At 41.9% G+C, this 17309-nt stretch overlaps 2 protein-coding genes across 2 annotated transcripts in view; one reads left to right on the top strand and one right to left on the bottom strand.

Annotated features, from left to right (window-relative positions):
• Window positions 1–6962: 6962 nt before the first annotated feature.
• Window positions 6963–14728, bottom strand: cartl (cocaine- and amphetamine-regulated transcript-like). Its single transcript, XM_085138890.1, has 3 exons — window positions 9240–14728; window positions 7863–7940; window positions 6963–7285 (listed from the first exon to the last, which is right to left on the bottom strand). Exons 1-3 carry the CDS (start codon window positions 9495–9497, stop codon window positions 7178–7180), a joined length of 444 nt encoding a protein of 147 aa, XP_084995016.1. The 5' UTR covers window positions 9498–14728; the 3' UTR covers window positions 6963–7177.
• A 1127-nt stretch (window positions 14729–15855) lies between these two features.
• The window catches only part of iqgap1 (IQ motif containing GTPase activating protein 1), a 41624-nt gene continuing 40170 nt past the window's right edge, over window positions 15856–17309 (top strand). Inside the window, exons 1-2 of the mRNA XM_085138592.1 lie at window positions 15856–16138; window positions 17204–17306. Of these exons, the coding sequence (XP_084994718.1) occupies window positions 16093–16138; window positions 17204–17306 (149 nt within the window). The 5' untranslated portion in view covers window positions 15856–16092. The remainder of the gene's footprint in view (window positions 16139–17203; window positions 17307–17309) is intronic.

Raw genomic sequence — 17309 nt, 5'->3', positions numbered from 1 at the left:
GCAGAGCAGCCCATCTCCTCGTTGGAAGGTTGATGGTTCACTCCAGTCTGCATGCCTAAGTATCTCCAAGCAAGTTACTGCAGCCCGAGTTGCTCTCTGATGTATTTATTGGGGAGTGAATGTTAGCTAGCAAGCACTGAGCGCAGAAAAAAGCGCTCGTATGACTGTGTGTGAATGTGTAAAAGGCTTTGAGTGCTGAAATAGAACACAAAAGTACTACATAAGAAGCATCATAAAATATATGTTTACATGCTGACATGCTAGCAAACGCCACCATTCAACTCAGCTGCACCTGATGAGGACGTCCATGTCATCCCCATTAATGCCTCAGCATAGTCTTACCTGGGGGAAAGTGATCCTCTGTCTTTGGGTTTGGCAGGTGTTCACTCCTCAGCTCAAAACTGTTTTTGCTCTTCAACTCAAAGCCAGAGACCCAGTTTTCACCAGCGAGAATCATGACCACCAAATTTAGTCCAACCTGTCGCTGAAGGCGATGTGCAAGTTTGTAGGTCATGGTGAAACTGTAGATGTAGAAACAGCAGCCATGCTGGGAGGAATGATGAGGGGAGACTGGCCAAAATGAAATCTGATAAGCTTCCTTCTTATCGACAGAGCTGTGAAACTTTTTGACAGCTCAGCTGCAATAACATAATATCATAGAAATCTATTGTGTACTTTATTCATACACATACACTGCACGTATGTGTTATATTTACACATACCTGTGGGGTGGGCTCTCCGATGGGGTAAGAGATTAGTGGAATCAAAACATCCGTGGACTTAGAGGCACCCCTCCATGTGTCATGACTTAGAAAAATAGCATCAGTTAAGGAGCTGTTGAGTAATCAATCGACAAGAAGCAGAACTGTAAAAATGACTCTGCACACATACACATCTTATATTTTCATTTCACACTATTAGTCACTGCAGCCCACACAGTGGGTGCATATATGACAGATAAAACTGTGGGACAGAGGGAGTTTTCACTCTCTGGAAGATATGCATCTTTACTAAACTCTGGAGTTTACAAGGTGGCAGCCACTGGAGCTGAAACTAGTAAACATGCAGGTGCTAGCCACAGTTCCCCGAGTGGCCAGTGAGTCTGCTTCCAGATGTCAAAAACTTCTGAAGACTGTTCAGTGACATATTATTGCTTGTAGACTTCTGATTGGCCAGCATTACTGTTTGCTGAGGGATGTATCACCACCTATTGCTATGGTGACCTCTTGACATGATTTTATTTATTTATTTTGCATTTTCATGTGAATTTGCAAAAGATCCTTGTGTGTTAAGCACATTATGAAAATACTGTATGTCTCTCCATTATGTGTAAACATTCATGATCATTACACTATTCTGTGCTTCTGTCTGGATTTGTGCCTGGCCCACTGTGACATCAGAGCACTGGTGCATCACTAATCCTGTCCAAACACTGAGTGCAGATAGGACCTTATAGCTCAGTGTAATTAAATCACTCCACTAATTGAAAATGAAAGAAACTCTAAAGAGTCGTGAATCAAGTTTTTCACCTGCCTCTACAGTTCCCTTCAATCCTACAGAGCTACTGTCTTTATAAGAAACTTTGTTTTGATGTAATGACCAAAAACTTTTGTATTTTTTTCACTTTTGCTGCTCATTAACCACATTTCTTTCCACAACAGGTGTCAGAAAAGCTCCCCTAAGCCCAGTGTGCGCTGCCCGCTCAGCATCAGATGGCAGACAAAGTTAGCAGCTAGCTGCTGAAGACAGAGGATTAAAAACACAAAGATATTTCCCCGGGGAGTTTGTGTAGAGTGAAGCAGTATTGACTTTACATGTGCCACGTGGCCAAATACACAGCTACAAGTGAAGGCTGCTACCCGACTGTTGTTGGTAATCACTTTACAAGCTGGTAACACGTACTTGTCTGGTTCCACTTGTTTCCTTTCTCACATGTGGTCGGAAAAATCCACTATAGCTATGGTAACATATGAAAGTATATCGCCAACATGCTGCAATTGTCATCCATCATTTATTATTAACTCATCTTCTGTCCCTGATACAGAGACGAAATCAACCTTTTAACCATGAAAAGTTTCCGTTTTCAGCATTAACCACAATTTTAGTTTAAAAAAAATGTCTGTATATAAAACAGTAATAATTTTGAATGAGCCTCTACTTTTTCTACATAGAAAAGGACTGAAAAAATGAGAAAATTAGACTTTTTAAAATGAATAGCTGTAGGTGTTAATTTAATGATAAAACTGACATGTGGTTTTATGTTACTGTAATAAATACTTGCTAAGCATTACAGATTTACCTTCATTCTGTAGAAGGCCTTGACTCGGCTGGTATGCATGAGTTTGCAGATCATTGTTGGATTTATTAAATGTGTAACCAACTGTGAGTGTGAAGACAGCCTGAAAGGCAAAAAAAGAAAAAAGCGAAACCCCCAAAAATAGGGGGATATCAGCCGGTGATCTTATAGAAGGGTTAAGACTAACAGCTGAGCCCCGTCTGTCCTCTGGACAGTCACTGAATGACACTTAAACTGCTCTCATCTCAGACAGGATCCTGAATTTGAAGCTGTAAACTGAAGGGCTGCTGTTGAATGTTGTGAGTGCACAGGCTGGAGGTTAAAAGAGAAAAACTAATTCTGAAGTAAGGTGGATAAAGTAGTATGGAGTGTCTCCATCAGGGAGAGACTGGTGAATGCAACAGACTTTGATGGGCATTAAATAAAATAGGTGAAAAAAAACCAAAACATGAGATAATCAAGAAGATGAAGAAAGTAGAAAGTAGGAATGCTGGGAGACATAGGCAGACAGCAGAAAGAGAGGTCACAAAAGCTTAGAGTGAGTTCTGTGTAAGGCTGCACACTAAGGAAGGAGAAAAGGAGGTATCAACAGGCTGGACAGACAGAATATGTGTGTGTGTGTGTGTGAATATACATATATACATATATATATATATATATATATATATATATATATATATATATATATATATATATATATATATATATATATATATATATTTACATATATGTATATATGTAAATATATATAGGCGCTCGTGTATAGCGCCTAAATAAATATATGTATATATATGTTTTCTATATTTTAAATGAAGCTTTTATTGAGTGTTTTTTTGTAAATCCCTTTTCCATTTGAACTATTTATGAATGGATTAATAGCTCATTTAGAAACATTTATACTTCCTAATTTTTGCTGACAATCCAGTGATTAAATAATAAATTGCTTCATTAGTGTATAAATAAGTATTAGACATCAAAACTTAATTTATGAATGAATATAAAGTGAATAATTTTTTCACAATTAATAATTCATTCTTAAAATACTTTATGTTAATGTGCGTGACTCTCCATATATACCGCGCATGTCATGCATCAACGTACTTTGTGTGTAACTGGGACACACCAGCCGCTTTAACAAAAGCCCATTATGTTATACAGTGGACCTGATAATGGCCTGAGGTAACTCTGAGGTAACGTTAGATACTGATAACATTACGTAGGTCAAAAACTTACATCATCACGAGCACTGCTCCATGTGATCCAGTGATCACTGACCTGATCCTGATCCTGATCCTGATCCTGATTCTGATCCGGATCCTGATCCTGATCCTGATGGGCTCAGTGAGCACTGTGGTATTTAAGGTTGCCCTGGATTAGTATAGCTAATGCAGGGATGTTGTGTATTTCATCTGACAATGTAATCTACACAAATGTAGCCAGTGATCATTAATCATGTAATTCAGATTAAAGTCAGCATGAACACATTTGCTCAGTTCTTGCAGGCAGATGCATCTCTTCTGCTCTGTGGCTGCCATTGCTGTATATGTATGAATTATAACATGAATAAAACTTTCTAAAAAAAGAAAATCCAAGCCAAGTCATCTACATAACATTTTGCAGTTGTTCGTTTGTCCCAGATCTAAAAGCACACGCAGCGATGATGTGTTTCTTACAGACTAAAGACTTTCAACATCACAGACAAAGAATAATAGTGACTTTTATTTCTCATGTGAGTCATTGTAGCAGTTAGTTTATTATCTTTGAATCACACCATCTAGTCGGGAACGGATCACATTACCTGGGTGGGGAGTGGAAACAACAGCTTTCTGTCTGCTGTAAAACAGCTCTCTCTATTGTGCTTCACAACTGTACAAAAAAAAAGCTTTTTTCATCAAGTTGGCACCACTTTAAGAGAACCCAGGGGAGTCATGAGGCTGGAAGAAACCAGGACAGAGTGAATGTGGTGCAACAGATTTAATGCTGGAAAAAAAAAACCTTATTTGAAACATCACTGGGGTTGTGACGACAGCAGCCACTGTCCCAGTACAGTCCAGCACACGATAATTTTGGGCAATAGGACACAGATATATAGATTCCTTATCAGGCAGGATGTTGCTTTAATAAGAACTTTAACAATGTTTCCAGGTGCTGAAGAGTATAAGGGCACCACAGAGAGCGATGTGAAGTCTGAAAACTACAAACTAAAACAGTGTGTGAAACACTGAGCTTTCCAGACCTTTTTAGGGCAGGCCAGATTACTACTCCGAGGCTACATTAGGCCCTGCTACTGGTAACAGTGGGCTGTTAGCAGAAGAGAGGGCCTCCTCCACAGTGATGTCAGAGACATGATACAGTCATACAGAATATCATCACTTCAACTAAACATGGTTCTACAATCTACTGAATCGTGGGGTGTTCTTGGATTTTCACCTACCCCTGTGTCTGTCAGTCAGTGTGGAAGTACCAAAACATGTGGTTCCTGTAATGCAGTGGTTCCCAAACTTTTTTTGCTGGGCCCCCCTTTGTTTTACAGAAAAATGTTCGCGCCCCCCCACCCCCACCCCTTGCACGCGCGCACACACGCACGCACTAACACATCCTCCAACCACACACACCCATATTTTGCTCAATTGCGGTTTATTTCACACCTCAAACATTTAGTAAACAATTAAGCAAAAACAAGTAATCTAAGAAAATAAACTGCTAACTAATTTACACTACGTCCACACCTACATGGGTATTTTTGAAAACGCAGCTGTTTCGTCCACACATAAACGGCGAAAATGGAGATTTTTTAAAACTAATTTTTTGCGTTTACGTGTGGACGAGGAATAGAGTTCATGTGCCTTTTTTCACGTCAGCTGTGCGCCACGTTATTGTTTACATGAGAGGAATTGCAGAATGGCAGTTAGTCAGATTAACAGTATTTTGTCTCTATCTTCAGGTTTTACACGCTTACATATAAACACGCAGTTACTGTCTATTTAGAAAGGCAGAGGCGTCACGGTGTGATTATTTTACATGTAGTTGTTTTTTTCCTGTGTAATAATATTCAACATTGCTATCAATACATTTTTCAAAAAAAAAAATGCCTCTCTGTGCAAAATGGGTTTAAAAACATGAACAACTGTGGGATACTGTTTGTCCGTGATTTAGACAGGCGGAACAAATCGTGGCAGGATCAGCCTGATGTTATTTGTATCCCACAGTAACTTTACTGTATAAAGAGCAAACATCTCCAACATGTCAGGAACCTTGGAGTCATTTTTGACCAGGATATGTCCTTCAACGCACATATTAAACAAATATGTAAGACTGCGTTCTTCTATTTGTGCAACATCTCTAGTTAGAAATATCCTGTCTCAGAGTGACGCTGAAAAACTAGTTGATGCATTTATTACTTCCAGGCTGGACGACTGCAATTCATTATTATCAGGATGTCCAAAAAACTCACTGAAAAGCCTTCAGTTAATCCAAAATGCTGCAGCAAGAGTCCTGACAGGGACTAGAAAGAGAGAGCATATTTCTCCTGTTTTGGCTTCCCTTCATTGGCTTCCTGTTAAATCCAGAATTCAAAATCCTGCTCCTCACATACAAGGTCTTAAATAATCAGGCCCCATCTTATCTTAATGACCTTGTAGTACCATATCACCCTATTAGAGCACTTCACTCTCACACTGCAGGCCTACTTGTTGTTCCTCGAGTATTTAAAAGTAGAATGGGAGGCAGAGCCTTCAGTTTTCAGGCCCCTCTTCTGTGGAACCAGCTTCCACAGAAGTCCAAACTCCAGCTGAGTTTGGATTCAGGAGACAGACACTATCTCTACTTTTAAGATTAGGCTTCAAACTTTCCTTTTTGCTAAAGCATATAGTTAGGGCTGGACCAGGTGACCCTGAATCCTCCCTTAGTTATGCTGCAATAGAAGTAGGCTGCCGGGGGATTCCCATGATGCATTGAGTGTTTCTTCTTCTCTCACTATGTGTTAACAGACCTCTCTGCATTGAATCATATCTGTTATTAATCTCTGTCTCTCTTCCACAGCATGTCTTTGTCCTGTCTTCCTTCTCTCACCCCAACCGGTCGCAGCAGATGGCCGCCCCTCCCTGAGCCTGGTTCTGCCGGAGGTTTCTTCCTGTTAAAAGGGAGTTTTTCCTTCCCACTGTCGCCAAAGTGCTTGCTCATAGGGGGTCATATGATTGTTGGGTTTTTCTCTGTATCTATTATTATAGGATATGCTGTACAATATAAAGCGCCTTGGGGCAACTGTTGTTGTGATTTGACGCTATATAAATAAAACTGAATTGAATTGAAGTTTCTACATAAACAAATAAAGCAGCGAGTCAGTACATTATACTTTTAAGGCTGTTCCCAAGTTTGAAACCTCCTATTTACGTATGCATTCTCCACTGGCCCGAAAGGCCTCTGAAACCAGAATAAATGTGTATCGTTACTGGACACACTTCAGCTACATTGAAGAGCTTGAATTTGCACAGTGCTGTCCTTCCAGCTGAGCAAACTTCCTGTGTAGTGTAATGGCTGCAGTGTCAATAAAAACGAATCCAAACAAGCTTTATACAACACGTTCTCATCTCGAATATAAAAACACACAGTTACCTGAATGACAAAGGGCGAGCGACACGGACCAAGAAATAACAAAAAAAACAAATTATATGTTGACGTGTTTATTGAAGATGAAACATTTACATTAAACACAACATATTCAGTACTGTCAGCAGTACAAAATCCATGCTTATCCTCAGGCGACAACTGTTTAACAACAGCTATGACTATAAATGATGACAGGGTTGGTTTATGGGAGCTGTGCTGAAGGATGTGCTTGGCCCTGCAGAGGTGACAAACTAAAGGAGAGCCCTGGGCGGTTTAGATGCACTTGAGGAGGTAGGAGTTGCAGTTGGCTCCTCTTCCACAGTCGCAGAGCTTCCCGATGCGAGGCCCGTACTTCATGGCACACCGGTTCCCCAACCCGCACTGAGGGGGGCAGGAAGACACAGACTTGTTACTCTGAGCGAGTTTACTTATTTATCTTTGAATGTGGAAACAGCTGCAAAAAGAACTATGAGCTTTCACATCTGTCAGGGAGGATATTTATTTTTTATTCTGTTATTTGCGCACAAAAACTTCATTACTTTGCGAACAGTTATTCAATTTATTTAATAGAAAGAAGAAGATGAATCATTCTTCAGCGCTGTAATTAAATGCCATCCATTACCTCCAGCTGGGCCTGTAGGAAACAGGCTGACTTATTTTGTGTGAGGAGACAGGAGGATTGAAAGCTTTTTGCAGCTTTCCAGTTTCCCTCTCTCAGCTAATTGGAGTTGGGCAGCAGCCTTGATTAGTCTGTAATTGCACTGAATGAAAGAGTGTTGTTGGCATTCCCTTGTTATCGTTTAATTAGTGGCAGGTATATTTTCCAAACGCTTTAATTAAACAACAGTGGAGTGATGTAAGCAGTACATATTAATGACTCGTCTTAAAAGCCGAGACTAAATGACGTTCTTAGAGCCACGGTGCATTAATGTTAAAACTGGGGGGAAAGTGACGTTACCAGTGGGATGCTTCCTCTTTTCTCAGGGGAGGAGACTTGATTATGGTTTCTGCCCAGGAGCACTTCCAGTGCCTCTAGCTGCTCGGCACAGAACAACAGAAAAAGTTTGATTTAAATAACATTCATCCACTTTTTTGATACTTTTGCACATTTATTCATGCTCAAACTTTTTAATGAAGCCGGAGGATACACAATAAAAACAAAAGTGTCAAACTAACTGTGATAGAGTGTTAACGCTACACTATGAGCTGTGTTACCCTTTCAGTCAGTTTCACTCAGGTTAGAGTTAAATGTTAAACGTGTTAGCATTTGTAACACTGCACTGTCAGCGCTATTCATGTTAATAACACAATTATGTTACAGAGTTACTACTAAGACTGCAGTGAGATACTTTTTTGATACTGTAACTTTATTCCAGCAAACTAAAACATGTCCAGGTTCATTTGAATCATATGAATCGTGAATTTATGAGGTTATATGTTTGCAGTTGAAAACATAATTAGACACATTACAAAGGATATAAATGCAATTAAATAGAAAGAACGCAATTTACTAAATTTCAACTGAAATCTCTGAAAAGCTGTAGGCTAAAGCTTTTGTTTATTATGCTTATCAAAATTACACATATGCTAAATGGCAAAACGTTCATAACTAACCACAGCAAAAACTTATGATGATAAACAGGCAAAACAGACAGTGACCGTTATAATCACCTCTCAGTTTGACGTTATTTACAGCATGACTATTAATATAACGAGCCGTTGTGCAGTACATGTGTTGCATAATTTAATGTAACTTTTTTTTTCTTTCTATTAAAAAAATACTTTATCATTATTCACGGATCAAAGAAAAACATGGTTCTAATTATTGACAACGTGAGCCATCATTTTTGGCCACAAGAAACCACCGAGGATCAAGTAAATCACACTTAAGTTTCACGAAAAAATAATAAAAAAAACCAAACTGATGTGCAGCTGCATCCCCACTGAAACCCAAAGACATACAGCAGACAGAAAAGCAGCTGATGTGACAGTTAACAGTTGCTGTCATAGGAAATCCGGGAATATTGCATAAGTCTGCAAACTTTTACTTCTGTTTATTCTGATTGTGTTTAAGCAGCGTGGAAGTGAGAGAATCGCATGCAAATGAAATGCGCTTTATTTGGATCCTACGTGTTTATGTTGATTTGAGTATTTGTGCCTCACAAACAGTTTATACCTCACATGTAGTTTACAGCATCCGTCCAGAACTCTGACTTTGTACTCAAAACGATATTTTCTTTTCTTAGTTATTTGGCGTCTCTCAGCTTTATCATTAAACTGCTCCCTCCCTCACTGTGGCCTTCCTCCATAAACTCACAGCTCTGCAGATACTCACCAGGTCTCTGTCTACAGCTGCTTCTTGTTTCTTCTCTCCAAAGTCTTCTGCGGAGACTTCCCGTGATGCCTGGCCGTGGCACAGGACGGACAGCAGGCCGACGAGCAGCAGCCCGCGGAGCATCCCGGAGCTATCCATGGTGCTGGTGGCGGTGAAGCGGGAGGGCGGAGGTCCCAGTGGGAGGCAGCAGATTAGAGGCTGAGGAGCACAGTGTCGCAGCAGGTCCACAGGTGACTCTCCCTCCACCCTCCGGACCATGTCCCCTCTTATACCGGTTCACACAGCCCCGCCCGGGAGGCCGCTGCGAGACTACCATACCGGAAAGTACTGAAGGGGGGGGAGGGGAGGGGGGGCAGAAGCACGAGAAGCCCACTCTCCTCCCTCTTTTGGTTAGACCACGAGGAACTCACACATCACACACGCACACGTTTAAATGTCTAGAAACCTCATCCCTCCAGCATCATCCCTGATTACCTGCTTACTTCATTTCCTGTGTGATAAAGGAAGGAGGGATTTTCATTCTGTACGTCTTTGCCCATCAAAATAACTTTTACTGTTTTGTAGCACCGCCATGTATCACAACGAAGTTATCATTTAGCCACATAAAATTCCATCCTGAATAAAATATTCATATTTTAAATATTTATTTTCATATGAATTGTGTTGTGGGGCAGGTACTTATATATAAATATATATTTTAGATTACATCAGAAAACATCACACACAGTTGAGAGAATTACCTTCAACACCACTGTGTGTAAAACCGCCACTTCTGCATTCTTACTTCAAGTCTAACAAACACATGTAAGAAATTCTTCCTCGGTAAGAAGAGCAGAAGCGTTTTCATGGAGCTGTGGCCTGAAACGGCTCTATGAGGTTAAACAAATAGTTTTTAAAAACTCCCTGGATCAAACTGTTATGGCTGGATTATTTCTCCTTAACTCTTTAGGCAGAGGTGAGCAGTGTTACAGCTTATATGCCTGCTTCCACCCCGCAGAGGCCCTCAGTCTCCTCCCAGTCTCAGTCTGACACACCCACTCCACCATATCCCAGTTTCTCTACCTGCACCTTACTCATCATTCCTTTGTTTCCTGTAAACTCACCTCTCACTCTCAAACATGTTTAGTTGCCTGTCTACCAACCTGACTGATGCCCAGCAAGATCATTTTTTAAAAAACAATTTGCGGAGTGCATCAGAGCAGTGACAAGAAGCAATACAGGGCAAAAGATCCATAACTATCCATGGGATGGTTACTGTTAGAGGCTGAGAAGCAGAAGCAAAAATTAGAGCCTCTGTGTGTGTGTGTGTGTGTGTGTGTGTGTGTGTGTGTGTGTGTGTGTGTGTGTGTGTGTGTGTGTGTGTGTGTGTGTGTGTGTGAGAGAGAGAGAGAGAGAGAGAGAGGTTTGGGGTCAATACTATTGAGCGTTTATTTTACATTACACTGACAAAACAAAGGCTGGCTCTCTGTACTGATGATACAGGTCGGTGAGAATTACAACCCCACAAATAGCTGCAAGTCATCCTGCTGCAGATGTGACAGCCTGTTAACTGTGAATACTGTAAATGAAGCCATTACTCAGGCTGTTGGCCCCACAGGAAAGATGTGCCCCTGCAGAGTGTAGAAAACACTGATCAGACCCAAACCTTCAGCCCATTGATTTACATTTCCGCTGAGTGTGTGTGAGTAGAGAAACAGCTCATCCAGTGTCAGGGGGGCCTTATTGGAGCTCTGCGTCTTTTAGTAAATAGAGCTGTGTAGGTGATGCCTTACAGCAGTGGTTCCCAAACTTTTTTTGCTGGGCCCCCCTTGTTTTACAAGAAAAATGTTCGCGCCCCCCCTCGCGCGCGCGCGCGCACGCACGAACACATCCTCCAACCACACAGACCCATATTTTGCTCCATTGCGGTTTATTTTACACCTCAAACATTTAGTAAACAATTAAGCAAATACAAGTAATCTGCAATAAATTACAGGTAGTAAGAAAATAAACTACTAACTGTTTTACGCTACGTCTGCACCTACACGGGTATTTTTGAACACGCAGCTGTTTCGTCCACGTAAACGGCGTTTCGAATCACCGAGAACGGAGATTTTTAAAACTCCTTTTTTGTGGTTACGTGCAGAGTTCGTCATGCAAAGTCAAAGGTATGTGCCTTTTTTCACGTCACGCTGTGTGCACGTTATTGTTTACATGAGATGAATTGCAGAATGGCAGATAAAGACGAAATACTGACTATCTGCAGGTTTTACACACTTACATATACACACAGTTACTGTCCCTCCATTTAGAAAGGCAGAGGCGTCACGGTGTAATTATTTTACATGTAGTTGTTTTTTTTTTCCTGTGTAATAATATTCAACATTGCTATCAATACATTTGTCAAAAAATCCGTCTGCAAAATGGGTTCAAAAACATAAACAACTGTTGGATGCTGTTTGTCCGTGATTTGAACCGAGAGAGCAAATTGTGGCAGGAACGACCTGATGTTATTTGTATCCCGCTGTAACTTTACTGTATAAAGAGCTAACATCTCCAAAATGTCAGGAGTAGTTAGTCATTACAACAAGTGTTTGTGAACTACAAATCAAGAATGTGGGATCCTGTTTGTCCGTGATTTAAACAGCCCAGCGCTGCTCCCAACGAAGGGAAAACCAATTCTGCAGGGAGACCTACCTCGGCACTTGTGCAGGTGAAACCAAAGGGAAGCTATGCTTCACCATATTTTCTAGTCTTTGGCTCAGAATGAAGTTGGTTTGGAAACATATTCAGCTATGCTTCATCTCCTGCTTTGCGTTTGCGTGGGCGCCCCGTGCTAGCAGTGTCCAAGCGTTGTTGTTTTGGTTTTTTTTTCCCTTTTCATGCCGCGCCCCCCCTGCAATGGCTCTGCCCCCCCCCCCTAGGGGGCGGGCCCCACACTTTGGGAACGTCTGCCTTACAGCAACAAGGACCTGGGTTTGAATCCACCATCTGACCCAGCACCACCCGGGACTGGCTCCAGCCGCTTTCCTACACCCTGAATGGGATAAGTGGAAAAGAAGGGATCAGTTGGAGGAATATTATTTTTTGAGTGCACCATTATTCCGGGTTACTAGTTTATTTATGTCCCACCCACCCCTTTTTTTTTTTGGTGGGGGGGGGGGGGGGAGCATAATAAAAACTTGTTGGAACGTTTGACTGCCTTTTTAAAAAGTTGCTTCAACTCTAAACAAATGAGCTTTTTTATCCATGCTTTGATTTTTCCAGGCCCCCTTTTCCAAAGAAACTTGTCATTGCTGTGCTAGCTGATTTTGGAGAACAAAGACAAAATTGACAGTGATTTCCACGTTTGTTTACGTATCAGTATCAGGAATATTTAAGTGTTTCTAAAAGGAGGATGACACAAAAGCTATTTGGCCACAGTCTTAACAAAAATTGTACCATAATGGTTGTTTTCAAGAGACATTTGACACGTCACAGCAGGACCTGATAACACTAACAGTGGGTATAATAGTGATACTAATCAGGTGTGGGGAAGCTGTGTTTATGAAATTCTTAATTCAGCATGAATATAAATATCTGTTGTTTATTGTTTATTATCATTATTATCGTCCACATAACAGAATCTATTCCTAACGGCGTCGACGACATGCTTCAGTGTATCACAATAATACATTTTAAATACAATTTTATGAAATTTTTTTTTTAAAAAAACGTAAATGGTTTAATGATAAAGCTTTCATCCTTCTAAAGAAGACTGTGTGTTTGCATCGATTCCTACAAGCTGAGTCCAACTTGTGTCTGCTTTTCACCATCGTTTGATTGGAACTGTAACTCAACAAAAGCTCTGAGCTCCAGCGAGTCATGTGTAGGGATGGGTACCAAAACTGTAAGGTTTTCTGTCATAAACGGTAGTAACCAGACCGAAAAGCAGCGCACATTTCGGTGCTTTATTTTTTTCCTGAGCTGTGATACACTTTAGATTCTAGCCAATCATTTTACGTTTCCGAGGATAGTAGGCGGGTCCAGGTATGTACGTTCCTTTAGAGCAGAGCTACAGATTAAAAATGCCCAAGGCAAAGCAGTCAAAAGTCTGGCCGTACTTCACAGCAAAAGATGCAAACTCAGCAGCTGCAACAAGTGCTTTAAGCTGATACTGTGATGCTGTCAAAGGAGGTAACACCTCAAATCTGATGAAACACCTGGCGACGCATAGCGTTTTTTTTAAAAGCCGAGAAATGCGCCGTATTTGATAGCTTGCTGCGAGACCTCACACCGAGCACATCTACTGCGGGTGTGATGCCTGTTATCGACCCGGAGTTAGCAACATCCCCCAAAAACCCGAAGAGGAGAGTCCTGGCCCCTAGCCCTGCCAGTGTAGCAGAAATGATGAGGATGATGATGCAGCAGCAGCCGTTCTTCTCTGCGTGAGTAGCTTAATGTTGTTCGTGTGTAATTTACGTTGAGTAGGCTAACCACGTTATTACATTAATACATGTAAGGTGAACTAGCAAACATCATCATAGCTACATGCGGCTGTCTTCTTGTTTGATGGCAGATACTCCCTTCACCCTGGCCAAAAAAGCTAAAATGACCAAAGAAAAAGTGGAAAACAGTTAAACATGAGAGGTTTTTGGACAAAGTTTGTGTTTTTTTCCATTGTTTAAGCACTGCTTCCAGCCAAGAGCGATACCATATATGCCCTATAGCTGCAGAAAAGGCAATTTTGTGTTCTCCATTCTTTAAGCACCGGTTTGAGCACCGTTTAAGCACCGGCACCGTTTCAAAAGTACTGGTTTGGCACCGGTATTGGATAAAACCTAAACGATACCCATCCCTAGTCGTGTGTGCACCATGGGCCTCGTTTTTCAGTGAATGTATCGGCCACCGAAACTCAGAGGTCTGCTGCTGACAGTGGCCTCTCAGGGGACGCTTACTGCACTGCTGGAAAACCCCTTTAAATTTAGTAACAGAGAAAAATGAGTCAGCAGCTGACCTTGTAGTTATGCACAAAAAAGGAATTATAAGAAGGCCTGTTGTTCTGTGGTTTATTAATAAGAGTTATCGCTCTGCTCTGCACTAACGTAACACTTCTTTCATGTCTGCTCACAATGACATTTAACTAAGATTGCTCACATAATTAGATCTTTACTTTAAGTGCCAGCTTGCTACCTATAAGTGGACTCGAGTTTCCATAGAAACAGTATAACTGCAAGTTTTTGTTTTTGTTTTTGTTTAATCTGATAACTGTTTTAGCCAATTAGCCTGTGAGACTTTATACAAACATGTATTTTATCTTATTATATAGATAGGTAGATATGGTGGTTAGCACTGTTGCCTCACAGTAAGAAGATCCTGGTTTGAACCATTCAGAGACTTTTTACGTCTTTGCACATTTTAAAATCCAAACTTATTAAAACGTGACTATTATGGATCAAGCTACCCAGAAGTATTTCAGTCATTAAAATCATCTCCCCCTGCAACATTAAAGTACCACACATATATAAATATATTTTTAGAGCAGCGGTCCCCAACCTTTTTTGCGCCACGGACCGGTTTATACCGGACAATATTTTCACGGACCGGCCTTTAAGGTGTCGCGGATAAATACAACACAATAAAACTAGTACCGGTACCGAAAAAAAGAACATTTATTCATAACACACGTGAAAAGACCCAGGAAAACCGAGTAAACGATAAAAACGATAACAAAATAACGCTGAAAACTGATAAAAACCCTGAAAACTATACATTTCACACCTGAGCCTCAACTCTCGCGGCCCGGCACCAAATGACTCACGGACCGGTACCGGTCCGAGGCCCGGGGGTTGGGGACTGCTGTTTTAGAGTGCCTCACAATTACCACATGTTTGCACTCAAACCAAGGGTCCAAATACTTTGTGAAACAATGTGAATTCAAAGGAATGTTTAAACTCTTGTGCAGTGCCACAGACGCATGATAATAAAGCATTTATAACATTATACATACATAAAAAGAACAAATACATTTGTCACAAACCTAATATTTCACTGTGGTTTTTCCCTTTTGGTGAAAGACAGAAAAAGATTCTAGTGGTTGTGCACATTCGCCAACCATTTTTATCATTGTCATTCTGATTGTATTTGGTATGTTATTCTAGTTTATCGTATTTTATTCTATTGGAGAGGTTTTCTTAATTTTTGCTGCTCTTAACTGTACACTGTCCACTTTCTGCTGTGAACAAACAAATTTCCCACGTGTGGGACTAATAAAGGTTTATCTTATCTTAATGTGTCTATTACTCCAGCTTTCTACTGTAAATACATCGTTATCCCAGAAAGTCACAGCATCCTTTTCCCCCCCAGTGTTTGTTGCAGATGAACACTTGGGTCAAATCCGCATTAACACATGCTGACTTATATTTACTGCCCAATATTACAGGTTGAACGGGAAGGTTCTTGGAAAATGCAACACTTTGTCATGTCATTGCGATTTCCCCGGTCCCAGAGGGTCCCCGTGGGTCCCCCAGACCTCCGCTTGGGAACCTCCCCGCACTATCCACCTTCGAGTGGACGGCAGGGGGCACTGCGTCTGCAGCTTGGCCGGCCCCAGGCTGCTAAACCGTGTTTCCTGAAACGCATACTTCAGGATTATGAAGAACACACCCAGTGACATCAGTGAGGTTTGAAGAAGAAGAAGAAAAAAAAGCTCTCAACTCAAACTGTGCAGAGGAGGAACAAGAGGGCCGAAAGGTCCTGTGCGCTTTTCTTTCGGCTCTTTCTCGGCGTGTTGCTCTTTTCAAAGTTCCGTTGAGTTTGGGGACTGAAGTTGCGCTTCAACTTTTCTTCGTGACTGCAGTGGAGCGCAGAGAGTCGCGTTTCTCGACAGAGGAGGATGTCAACTTCAGAGGACGGAGACGGGCCCCGGCCCAGATATGGCTGTAAGTTATGCGCTTTCCCCCCGTGCTCACCTTGAGATGCCAGGCAGGAAGGCTTCCTTTAACCGCACACAGCCCCGGACCACAGCGGACACTGTGCTCACGCAAGACTCCTCAAAGTCCCGAACCAGACGTTGTATGTTAGTAGAAAGCGCTCACGGCGAGCTTGGCTCTTTATTTCTGACGGCATGTTACAGCTTAATCATGACTTCCGCGTTTTAATAGCAAGGCATCGTAGAGCGGGGAAGAAGTTTCCCCGACTTTTTCCTTCTTAAATGCCGCTTTACGTCCAAGTTAGTTCGGACGTGGACGTGGGATGGGGACTGGACCTGGTGGAAACGGGACAGACGGCGATAGTCCAAAGTTTTGCGTCCTCGCACACATGAAGCGAACAGCTACCAATTTAACAACCACCGCCCATAAACTCAGACCTTTTGAGGCAACGTGTGGTGATTGCACTGTGACACGTTATCCACGCAGTGTGGAAAATGTGAAGTGGTTTGCTTAGCCGATGGTGTGTCATTTATGAGTGGATACCAAACCTGGTTCCAAACAGGAGGCCGTTTCTGAAGTCTTAGCGCCCCGTATGTTCCGTTTCTGCTGAAAGCTGTTTTACCTGCTGAGGTGGTCCCTCCCCTCCTCTCGTCCCCATCCCCCTCCCATCCTTATGTGGGAAAAACCCCACGTCTGTAGGGTCTCATGCTCTGTGCAGGCCTCTGTGTAATCTCACGGGGAATCGCCCTGTGACTTCCTCTGCATTGTGTGGGTTACTGTTTGCCATCTCCACACACATGCATTCCCTAAAGTTACACGCACCTGTGTTCATGTGTGAAGCACAGATGACTTACAAACACGCTGGCTTTACGGGGAAGTTAGAGGCCAGCTGCTGGTTGGAAAGATTTCCATAGTTATGCAAGCAAAACAAAAACTGACGAGGTGAACATTGTGTAAACGCTGTTTGTGAATAACCACACTGTGAGGCTCTTTTTGCAGCAACACAGCCATAGTTTCTTATTTTCCATGTATTCCTGCTGTTTCAAAAGCATTCCTTGTGTTTCCTGCCTCCAGCTGTACTGGATGGCGTGGAGCGGCTCACGGCCGAGGAGATGGATGAGCGGCGCCAGCAGAACATGGCCTATGAGTACCTGTGCCACTTGGAGGAAGCCAAAAGGTA

Source organism: Neolamprologus multifasciatus, chromosome 1 (assembly GCF_963576455.1).
Source record: "Neolamprologus multifasciatus chromosome 1, fNeoMul1.2, whole genome shotgun sequence".
Classification (NCBI taxonomy): domain Eukaryota; kingdom Metazoa; phylum Chordata; class Actinopteri; order Cichliformes; family Cichlidae; genus Neolamprologus; species Neolamprologus multifasciatus.
The sequence above is the reverse complement of the archived record's forward strand: the minus strand, read 5'-3'. Positions and strand labels throughout refer to the sequence as shown.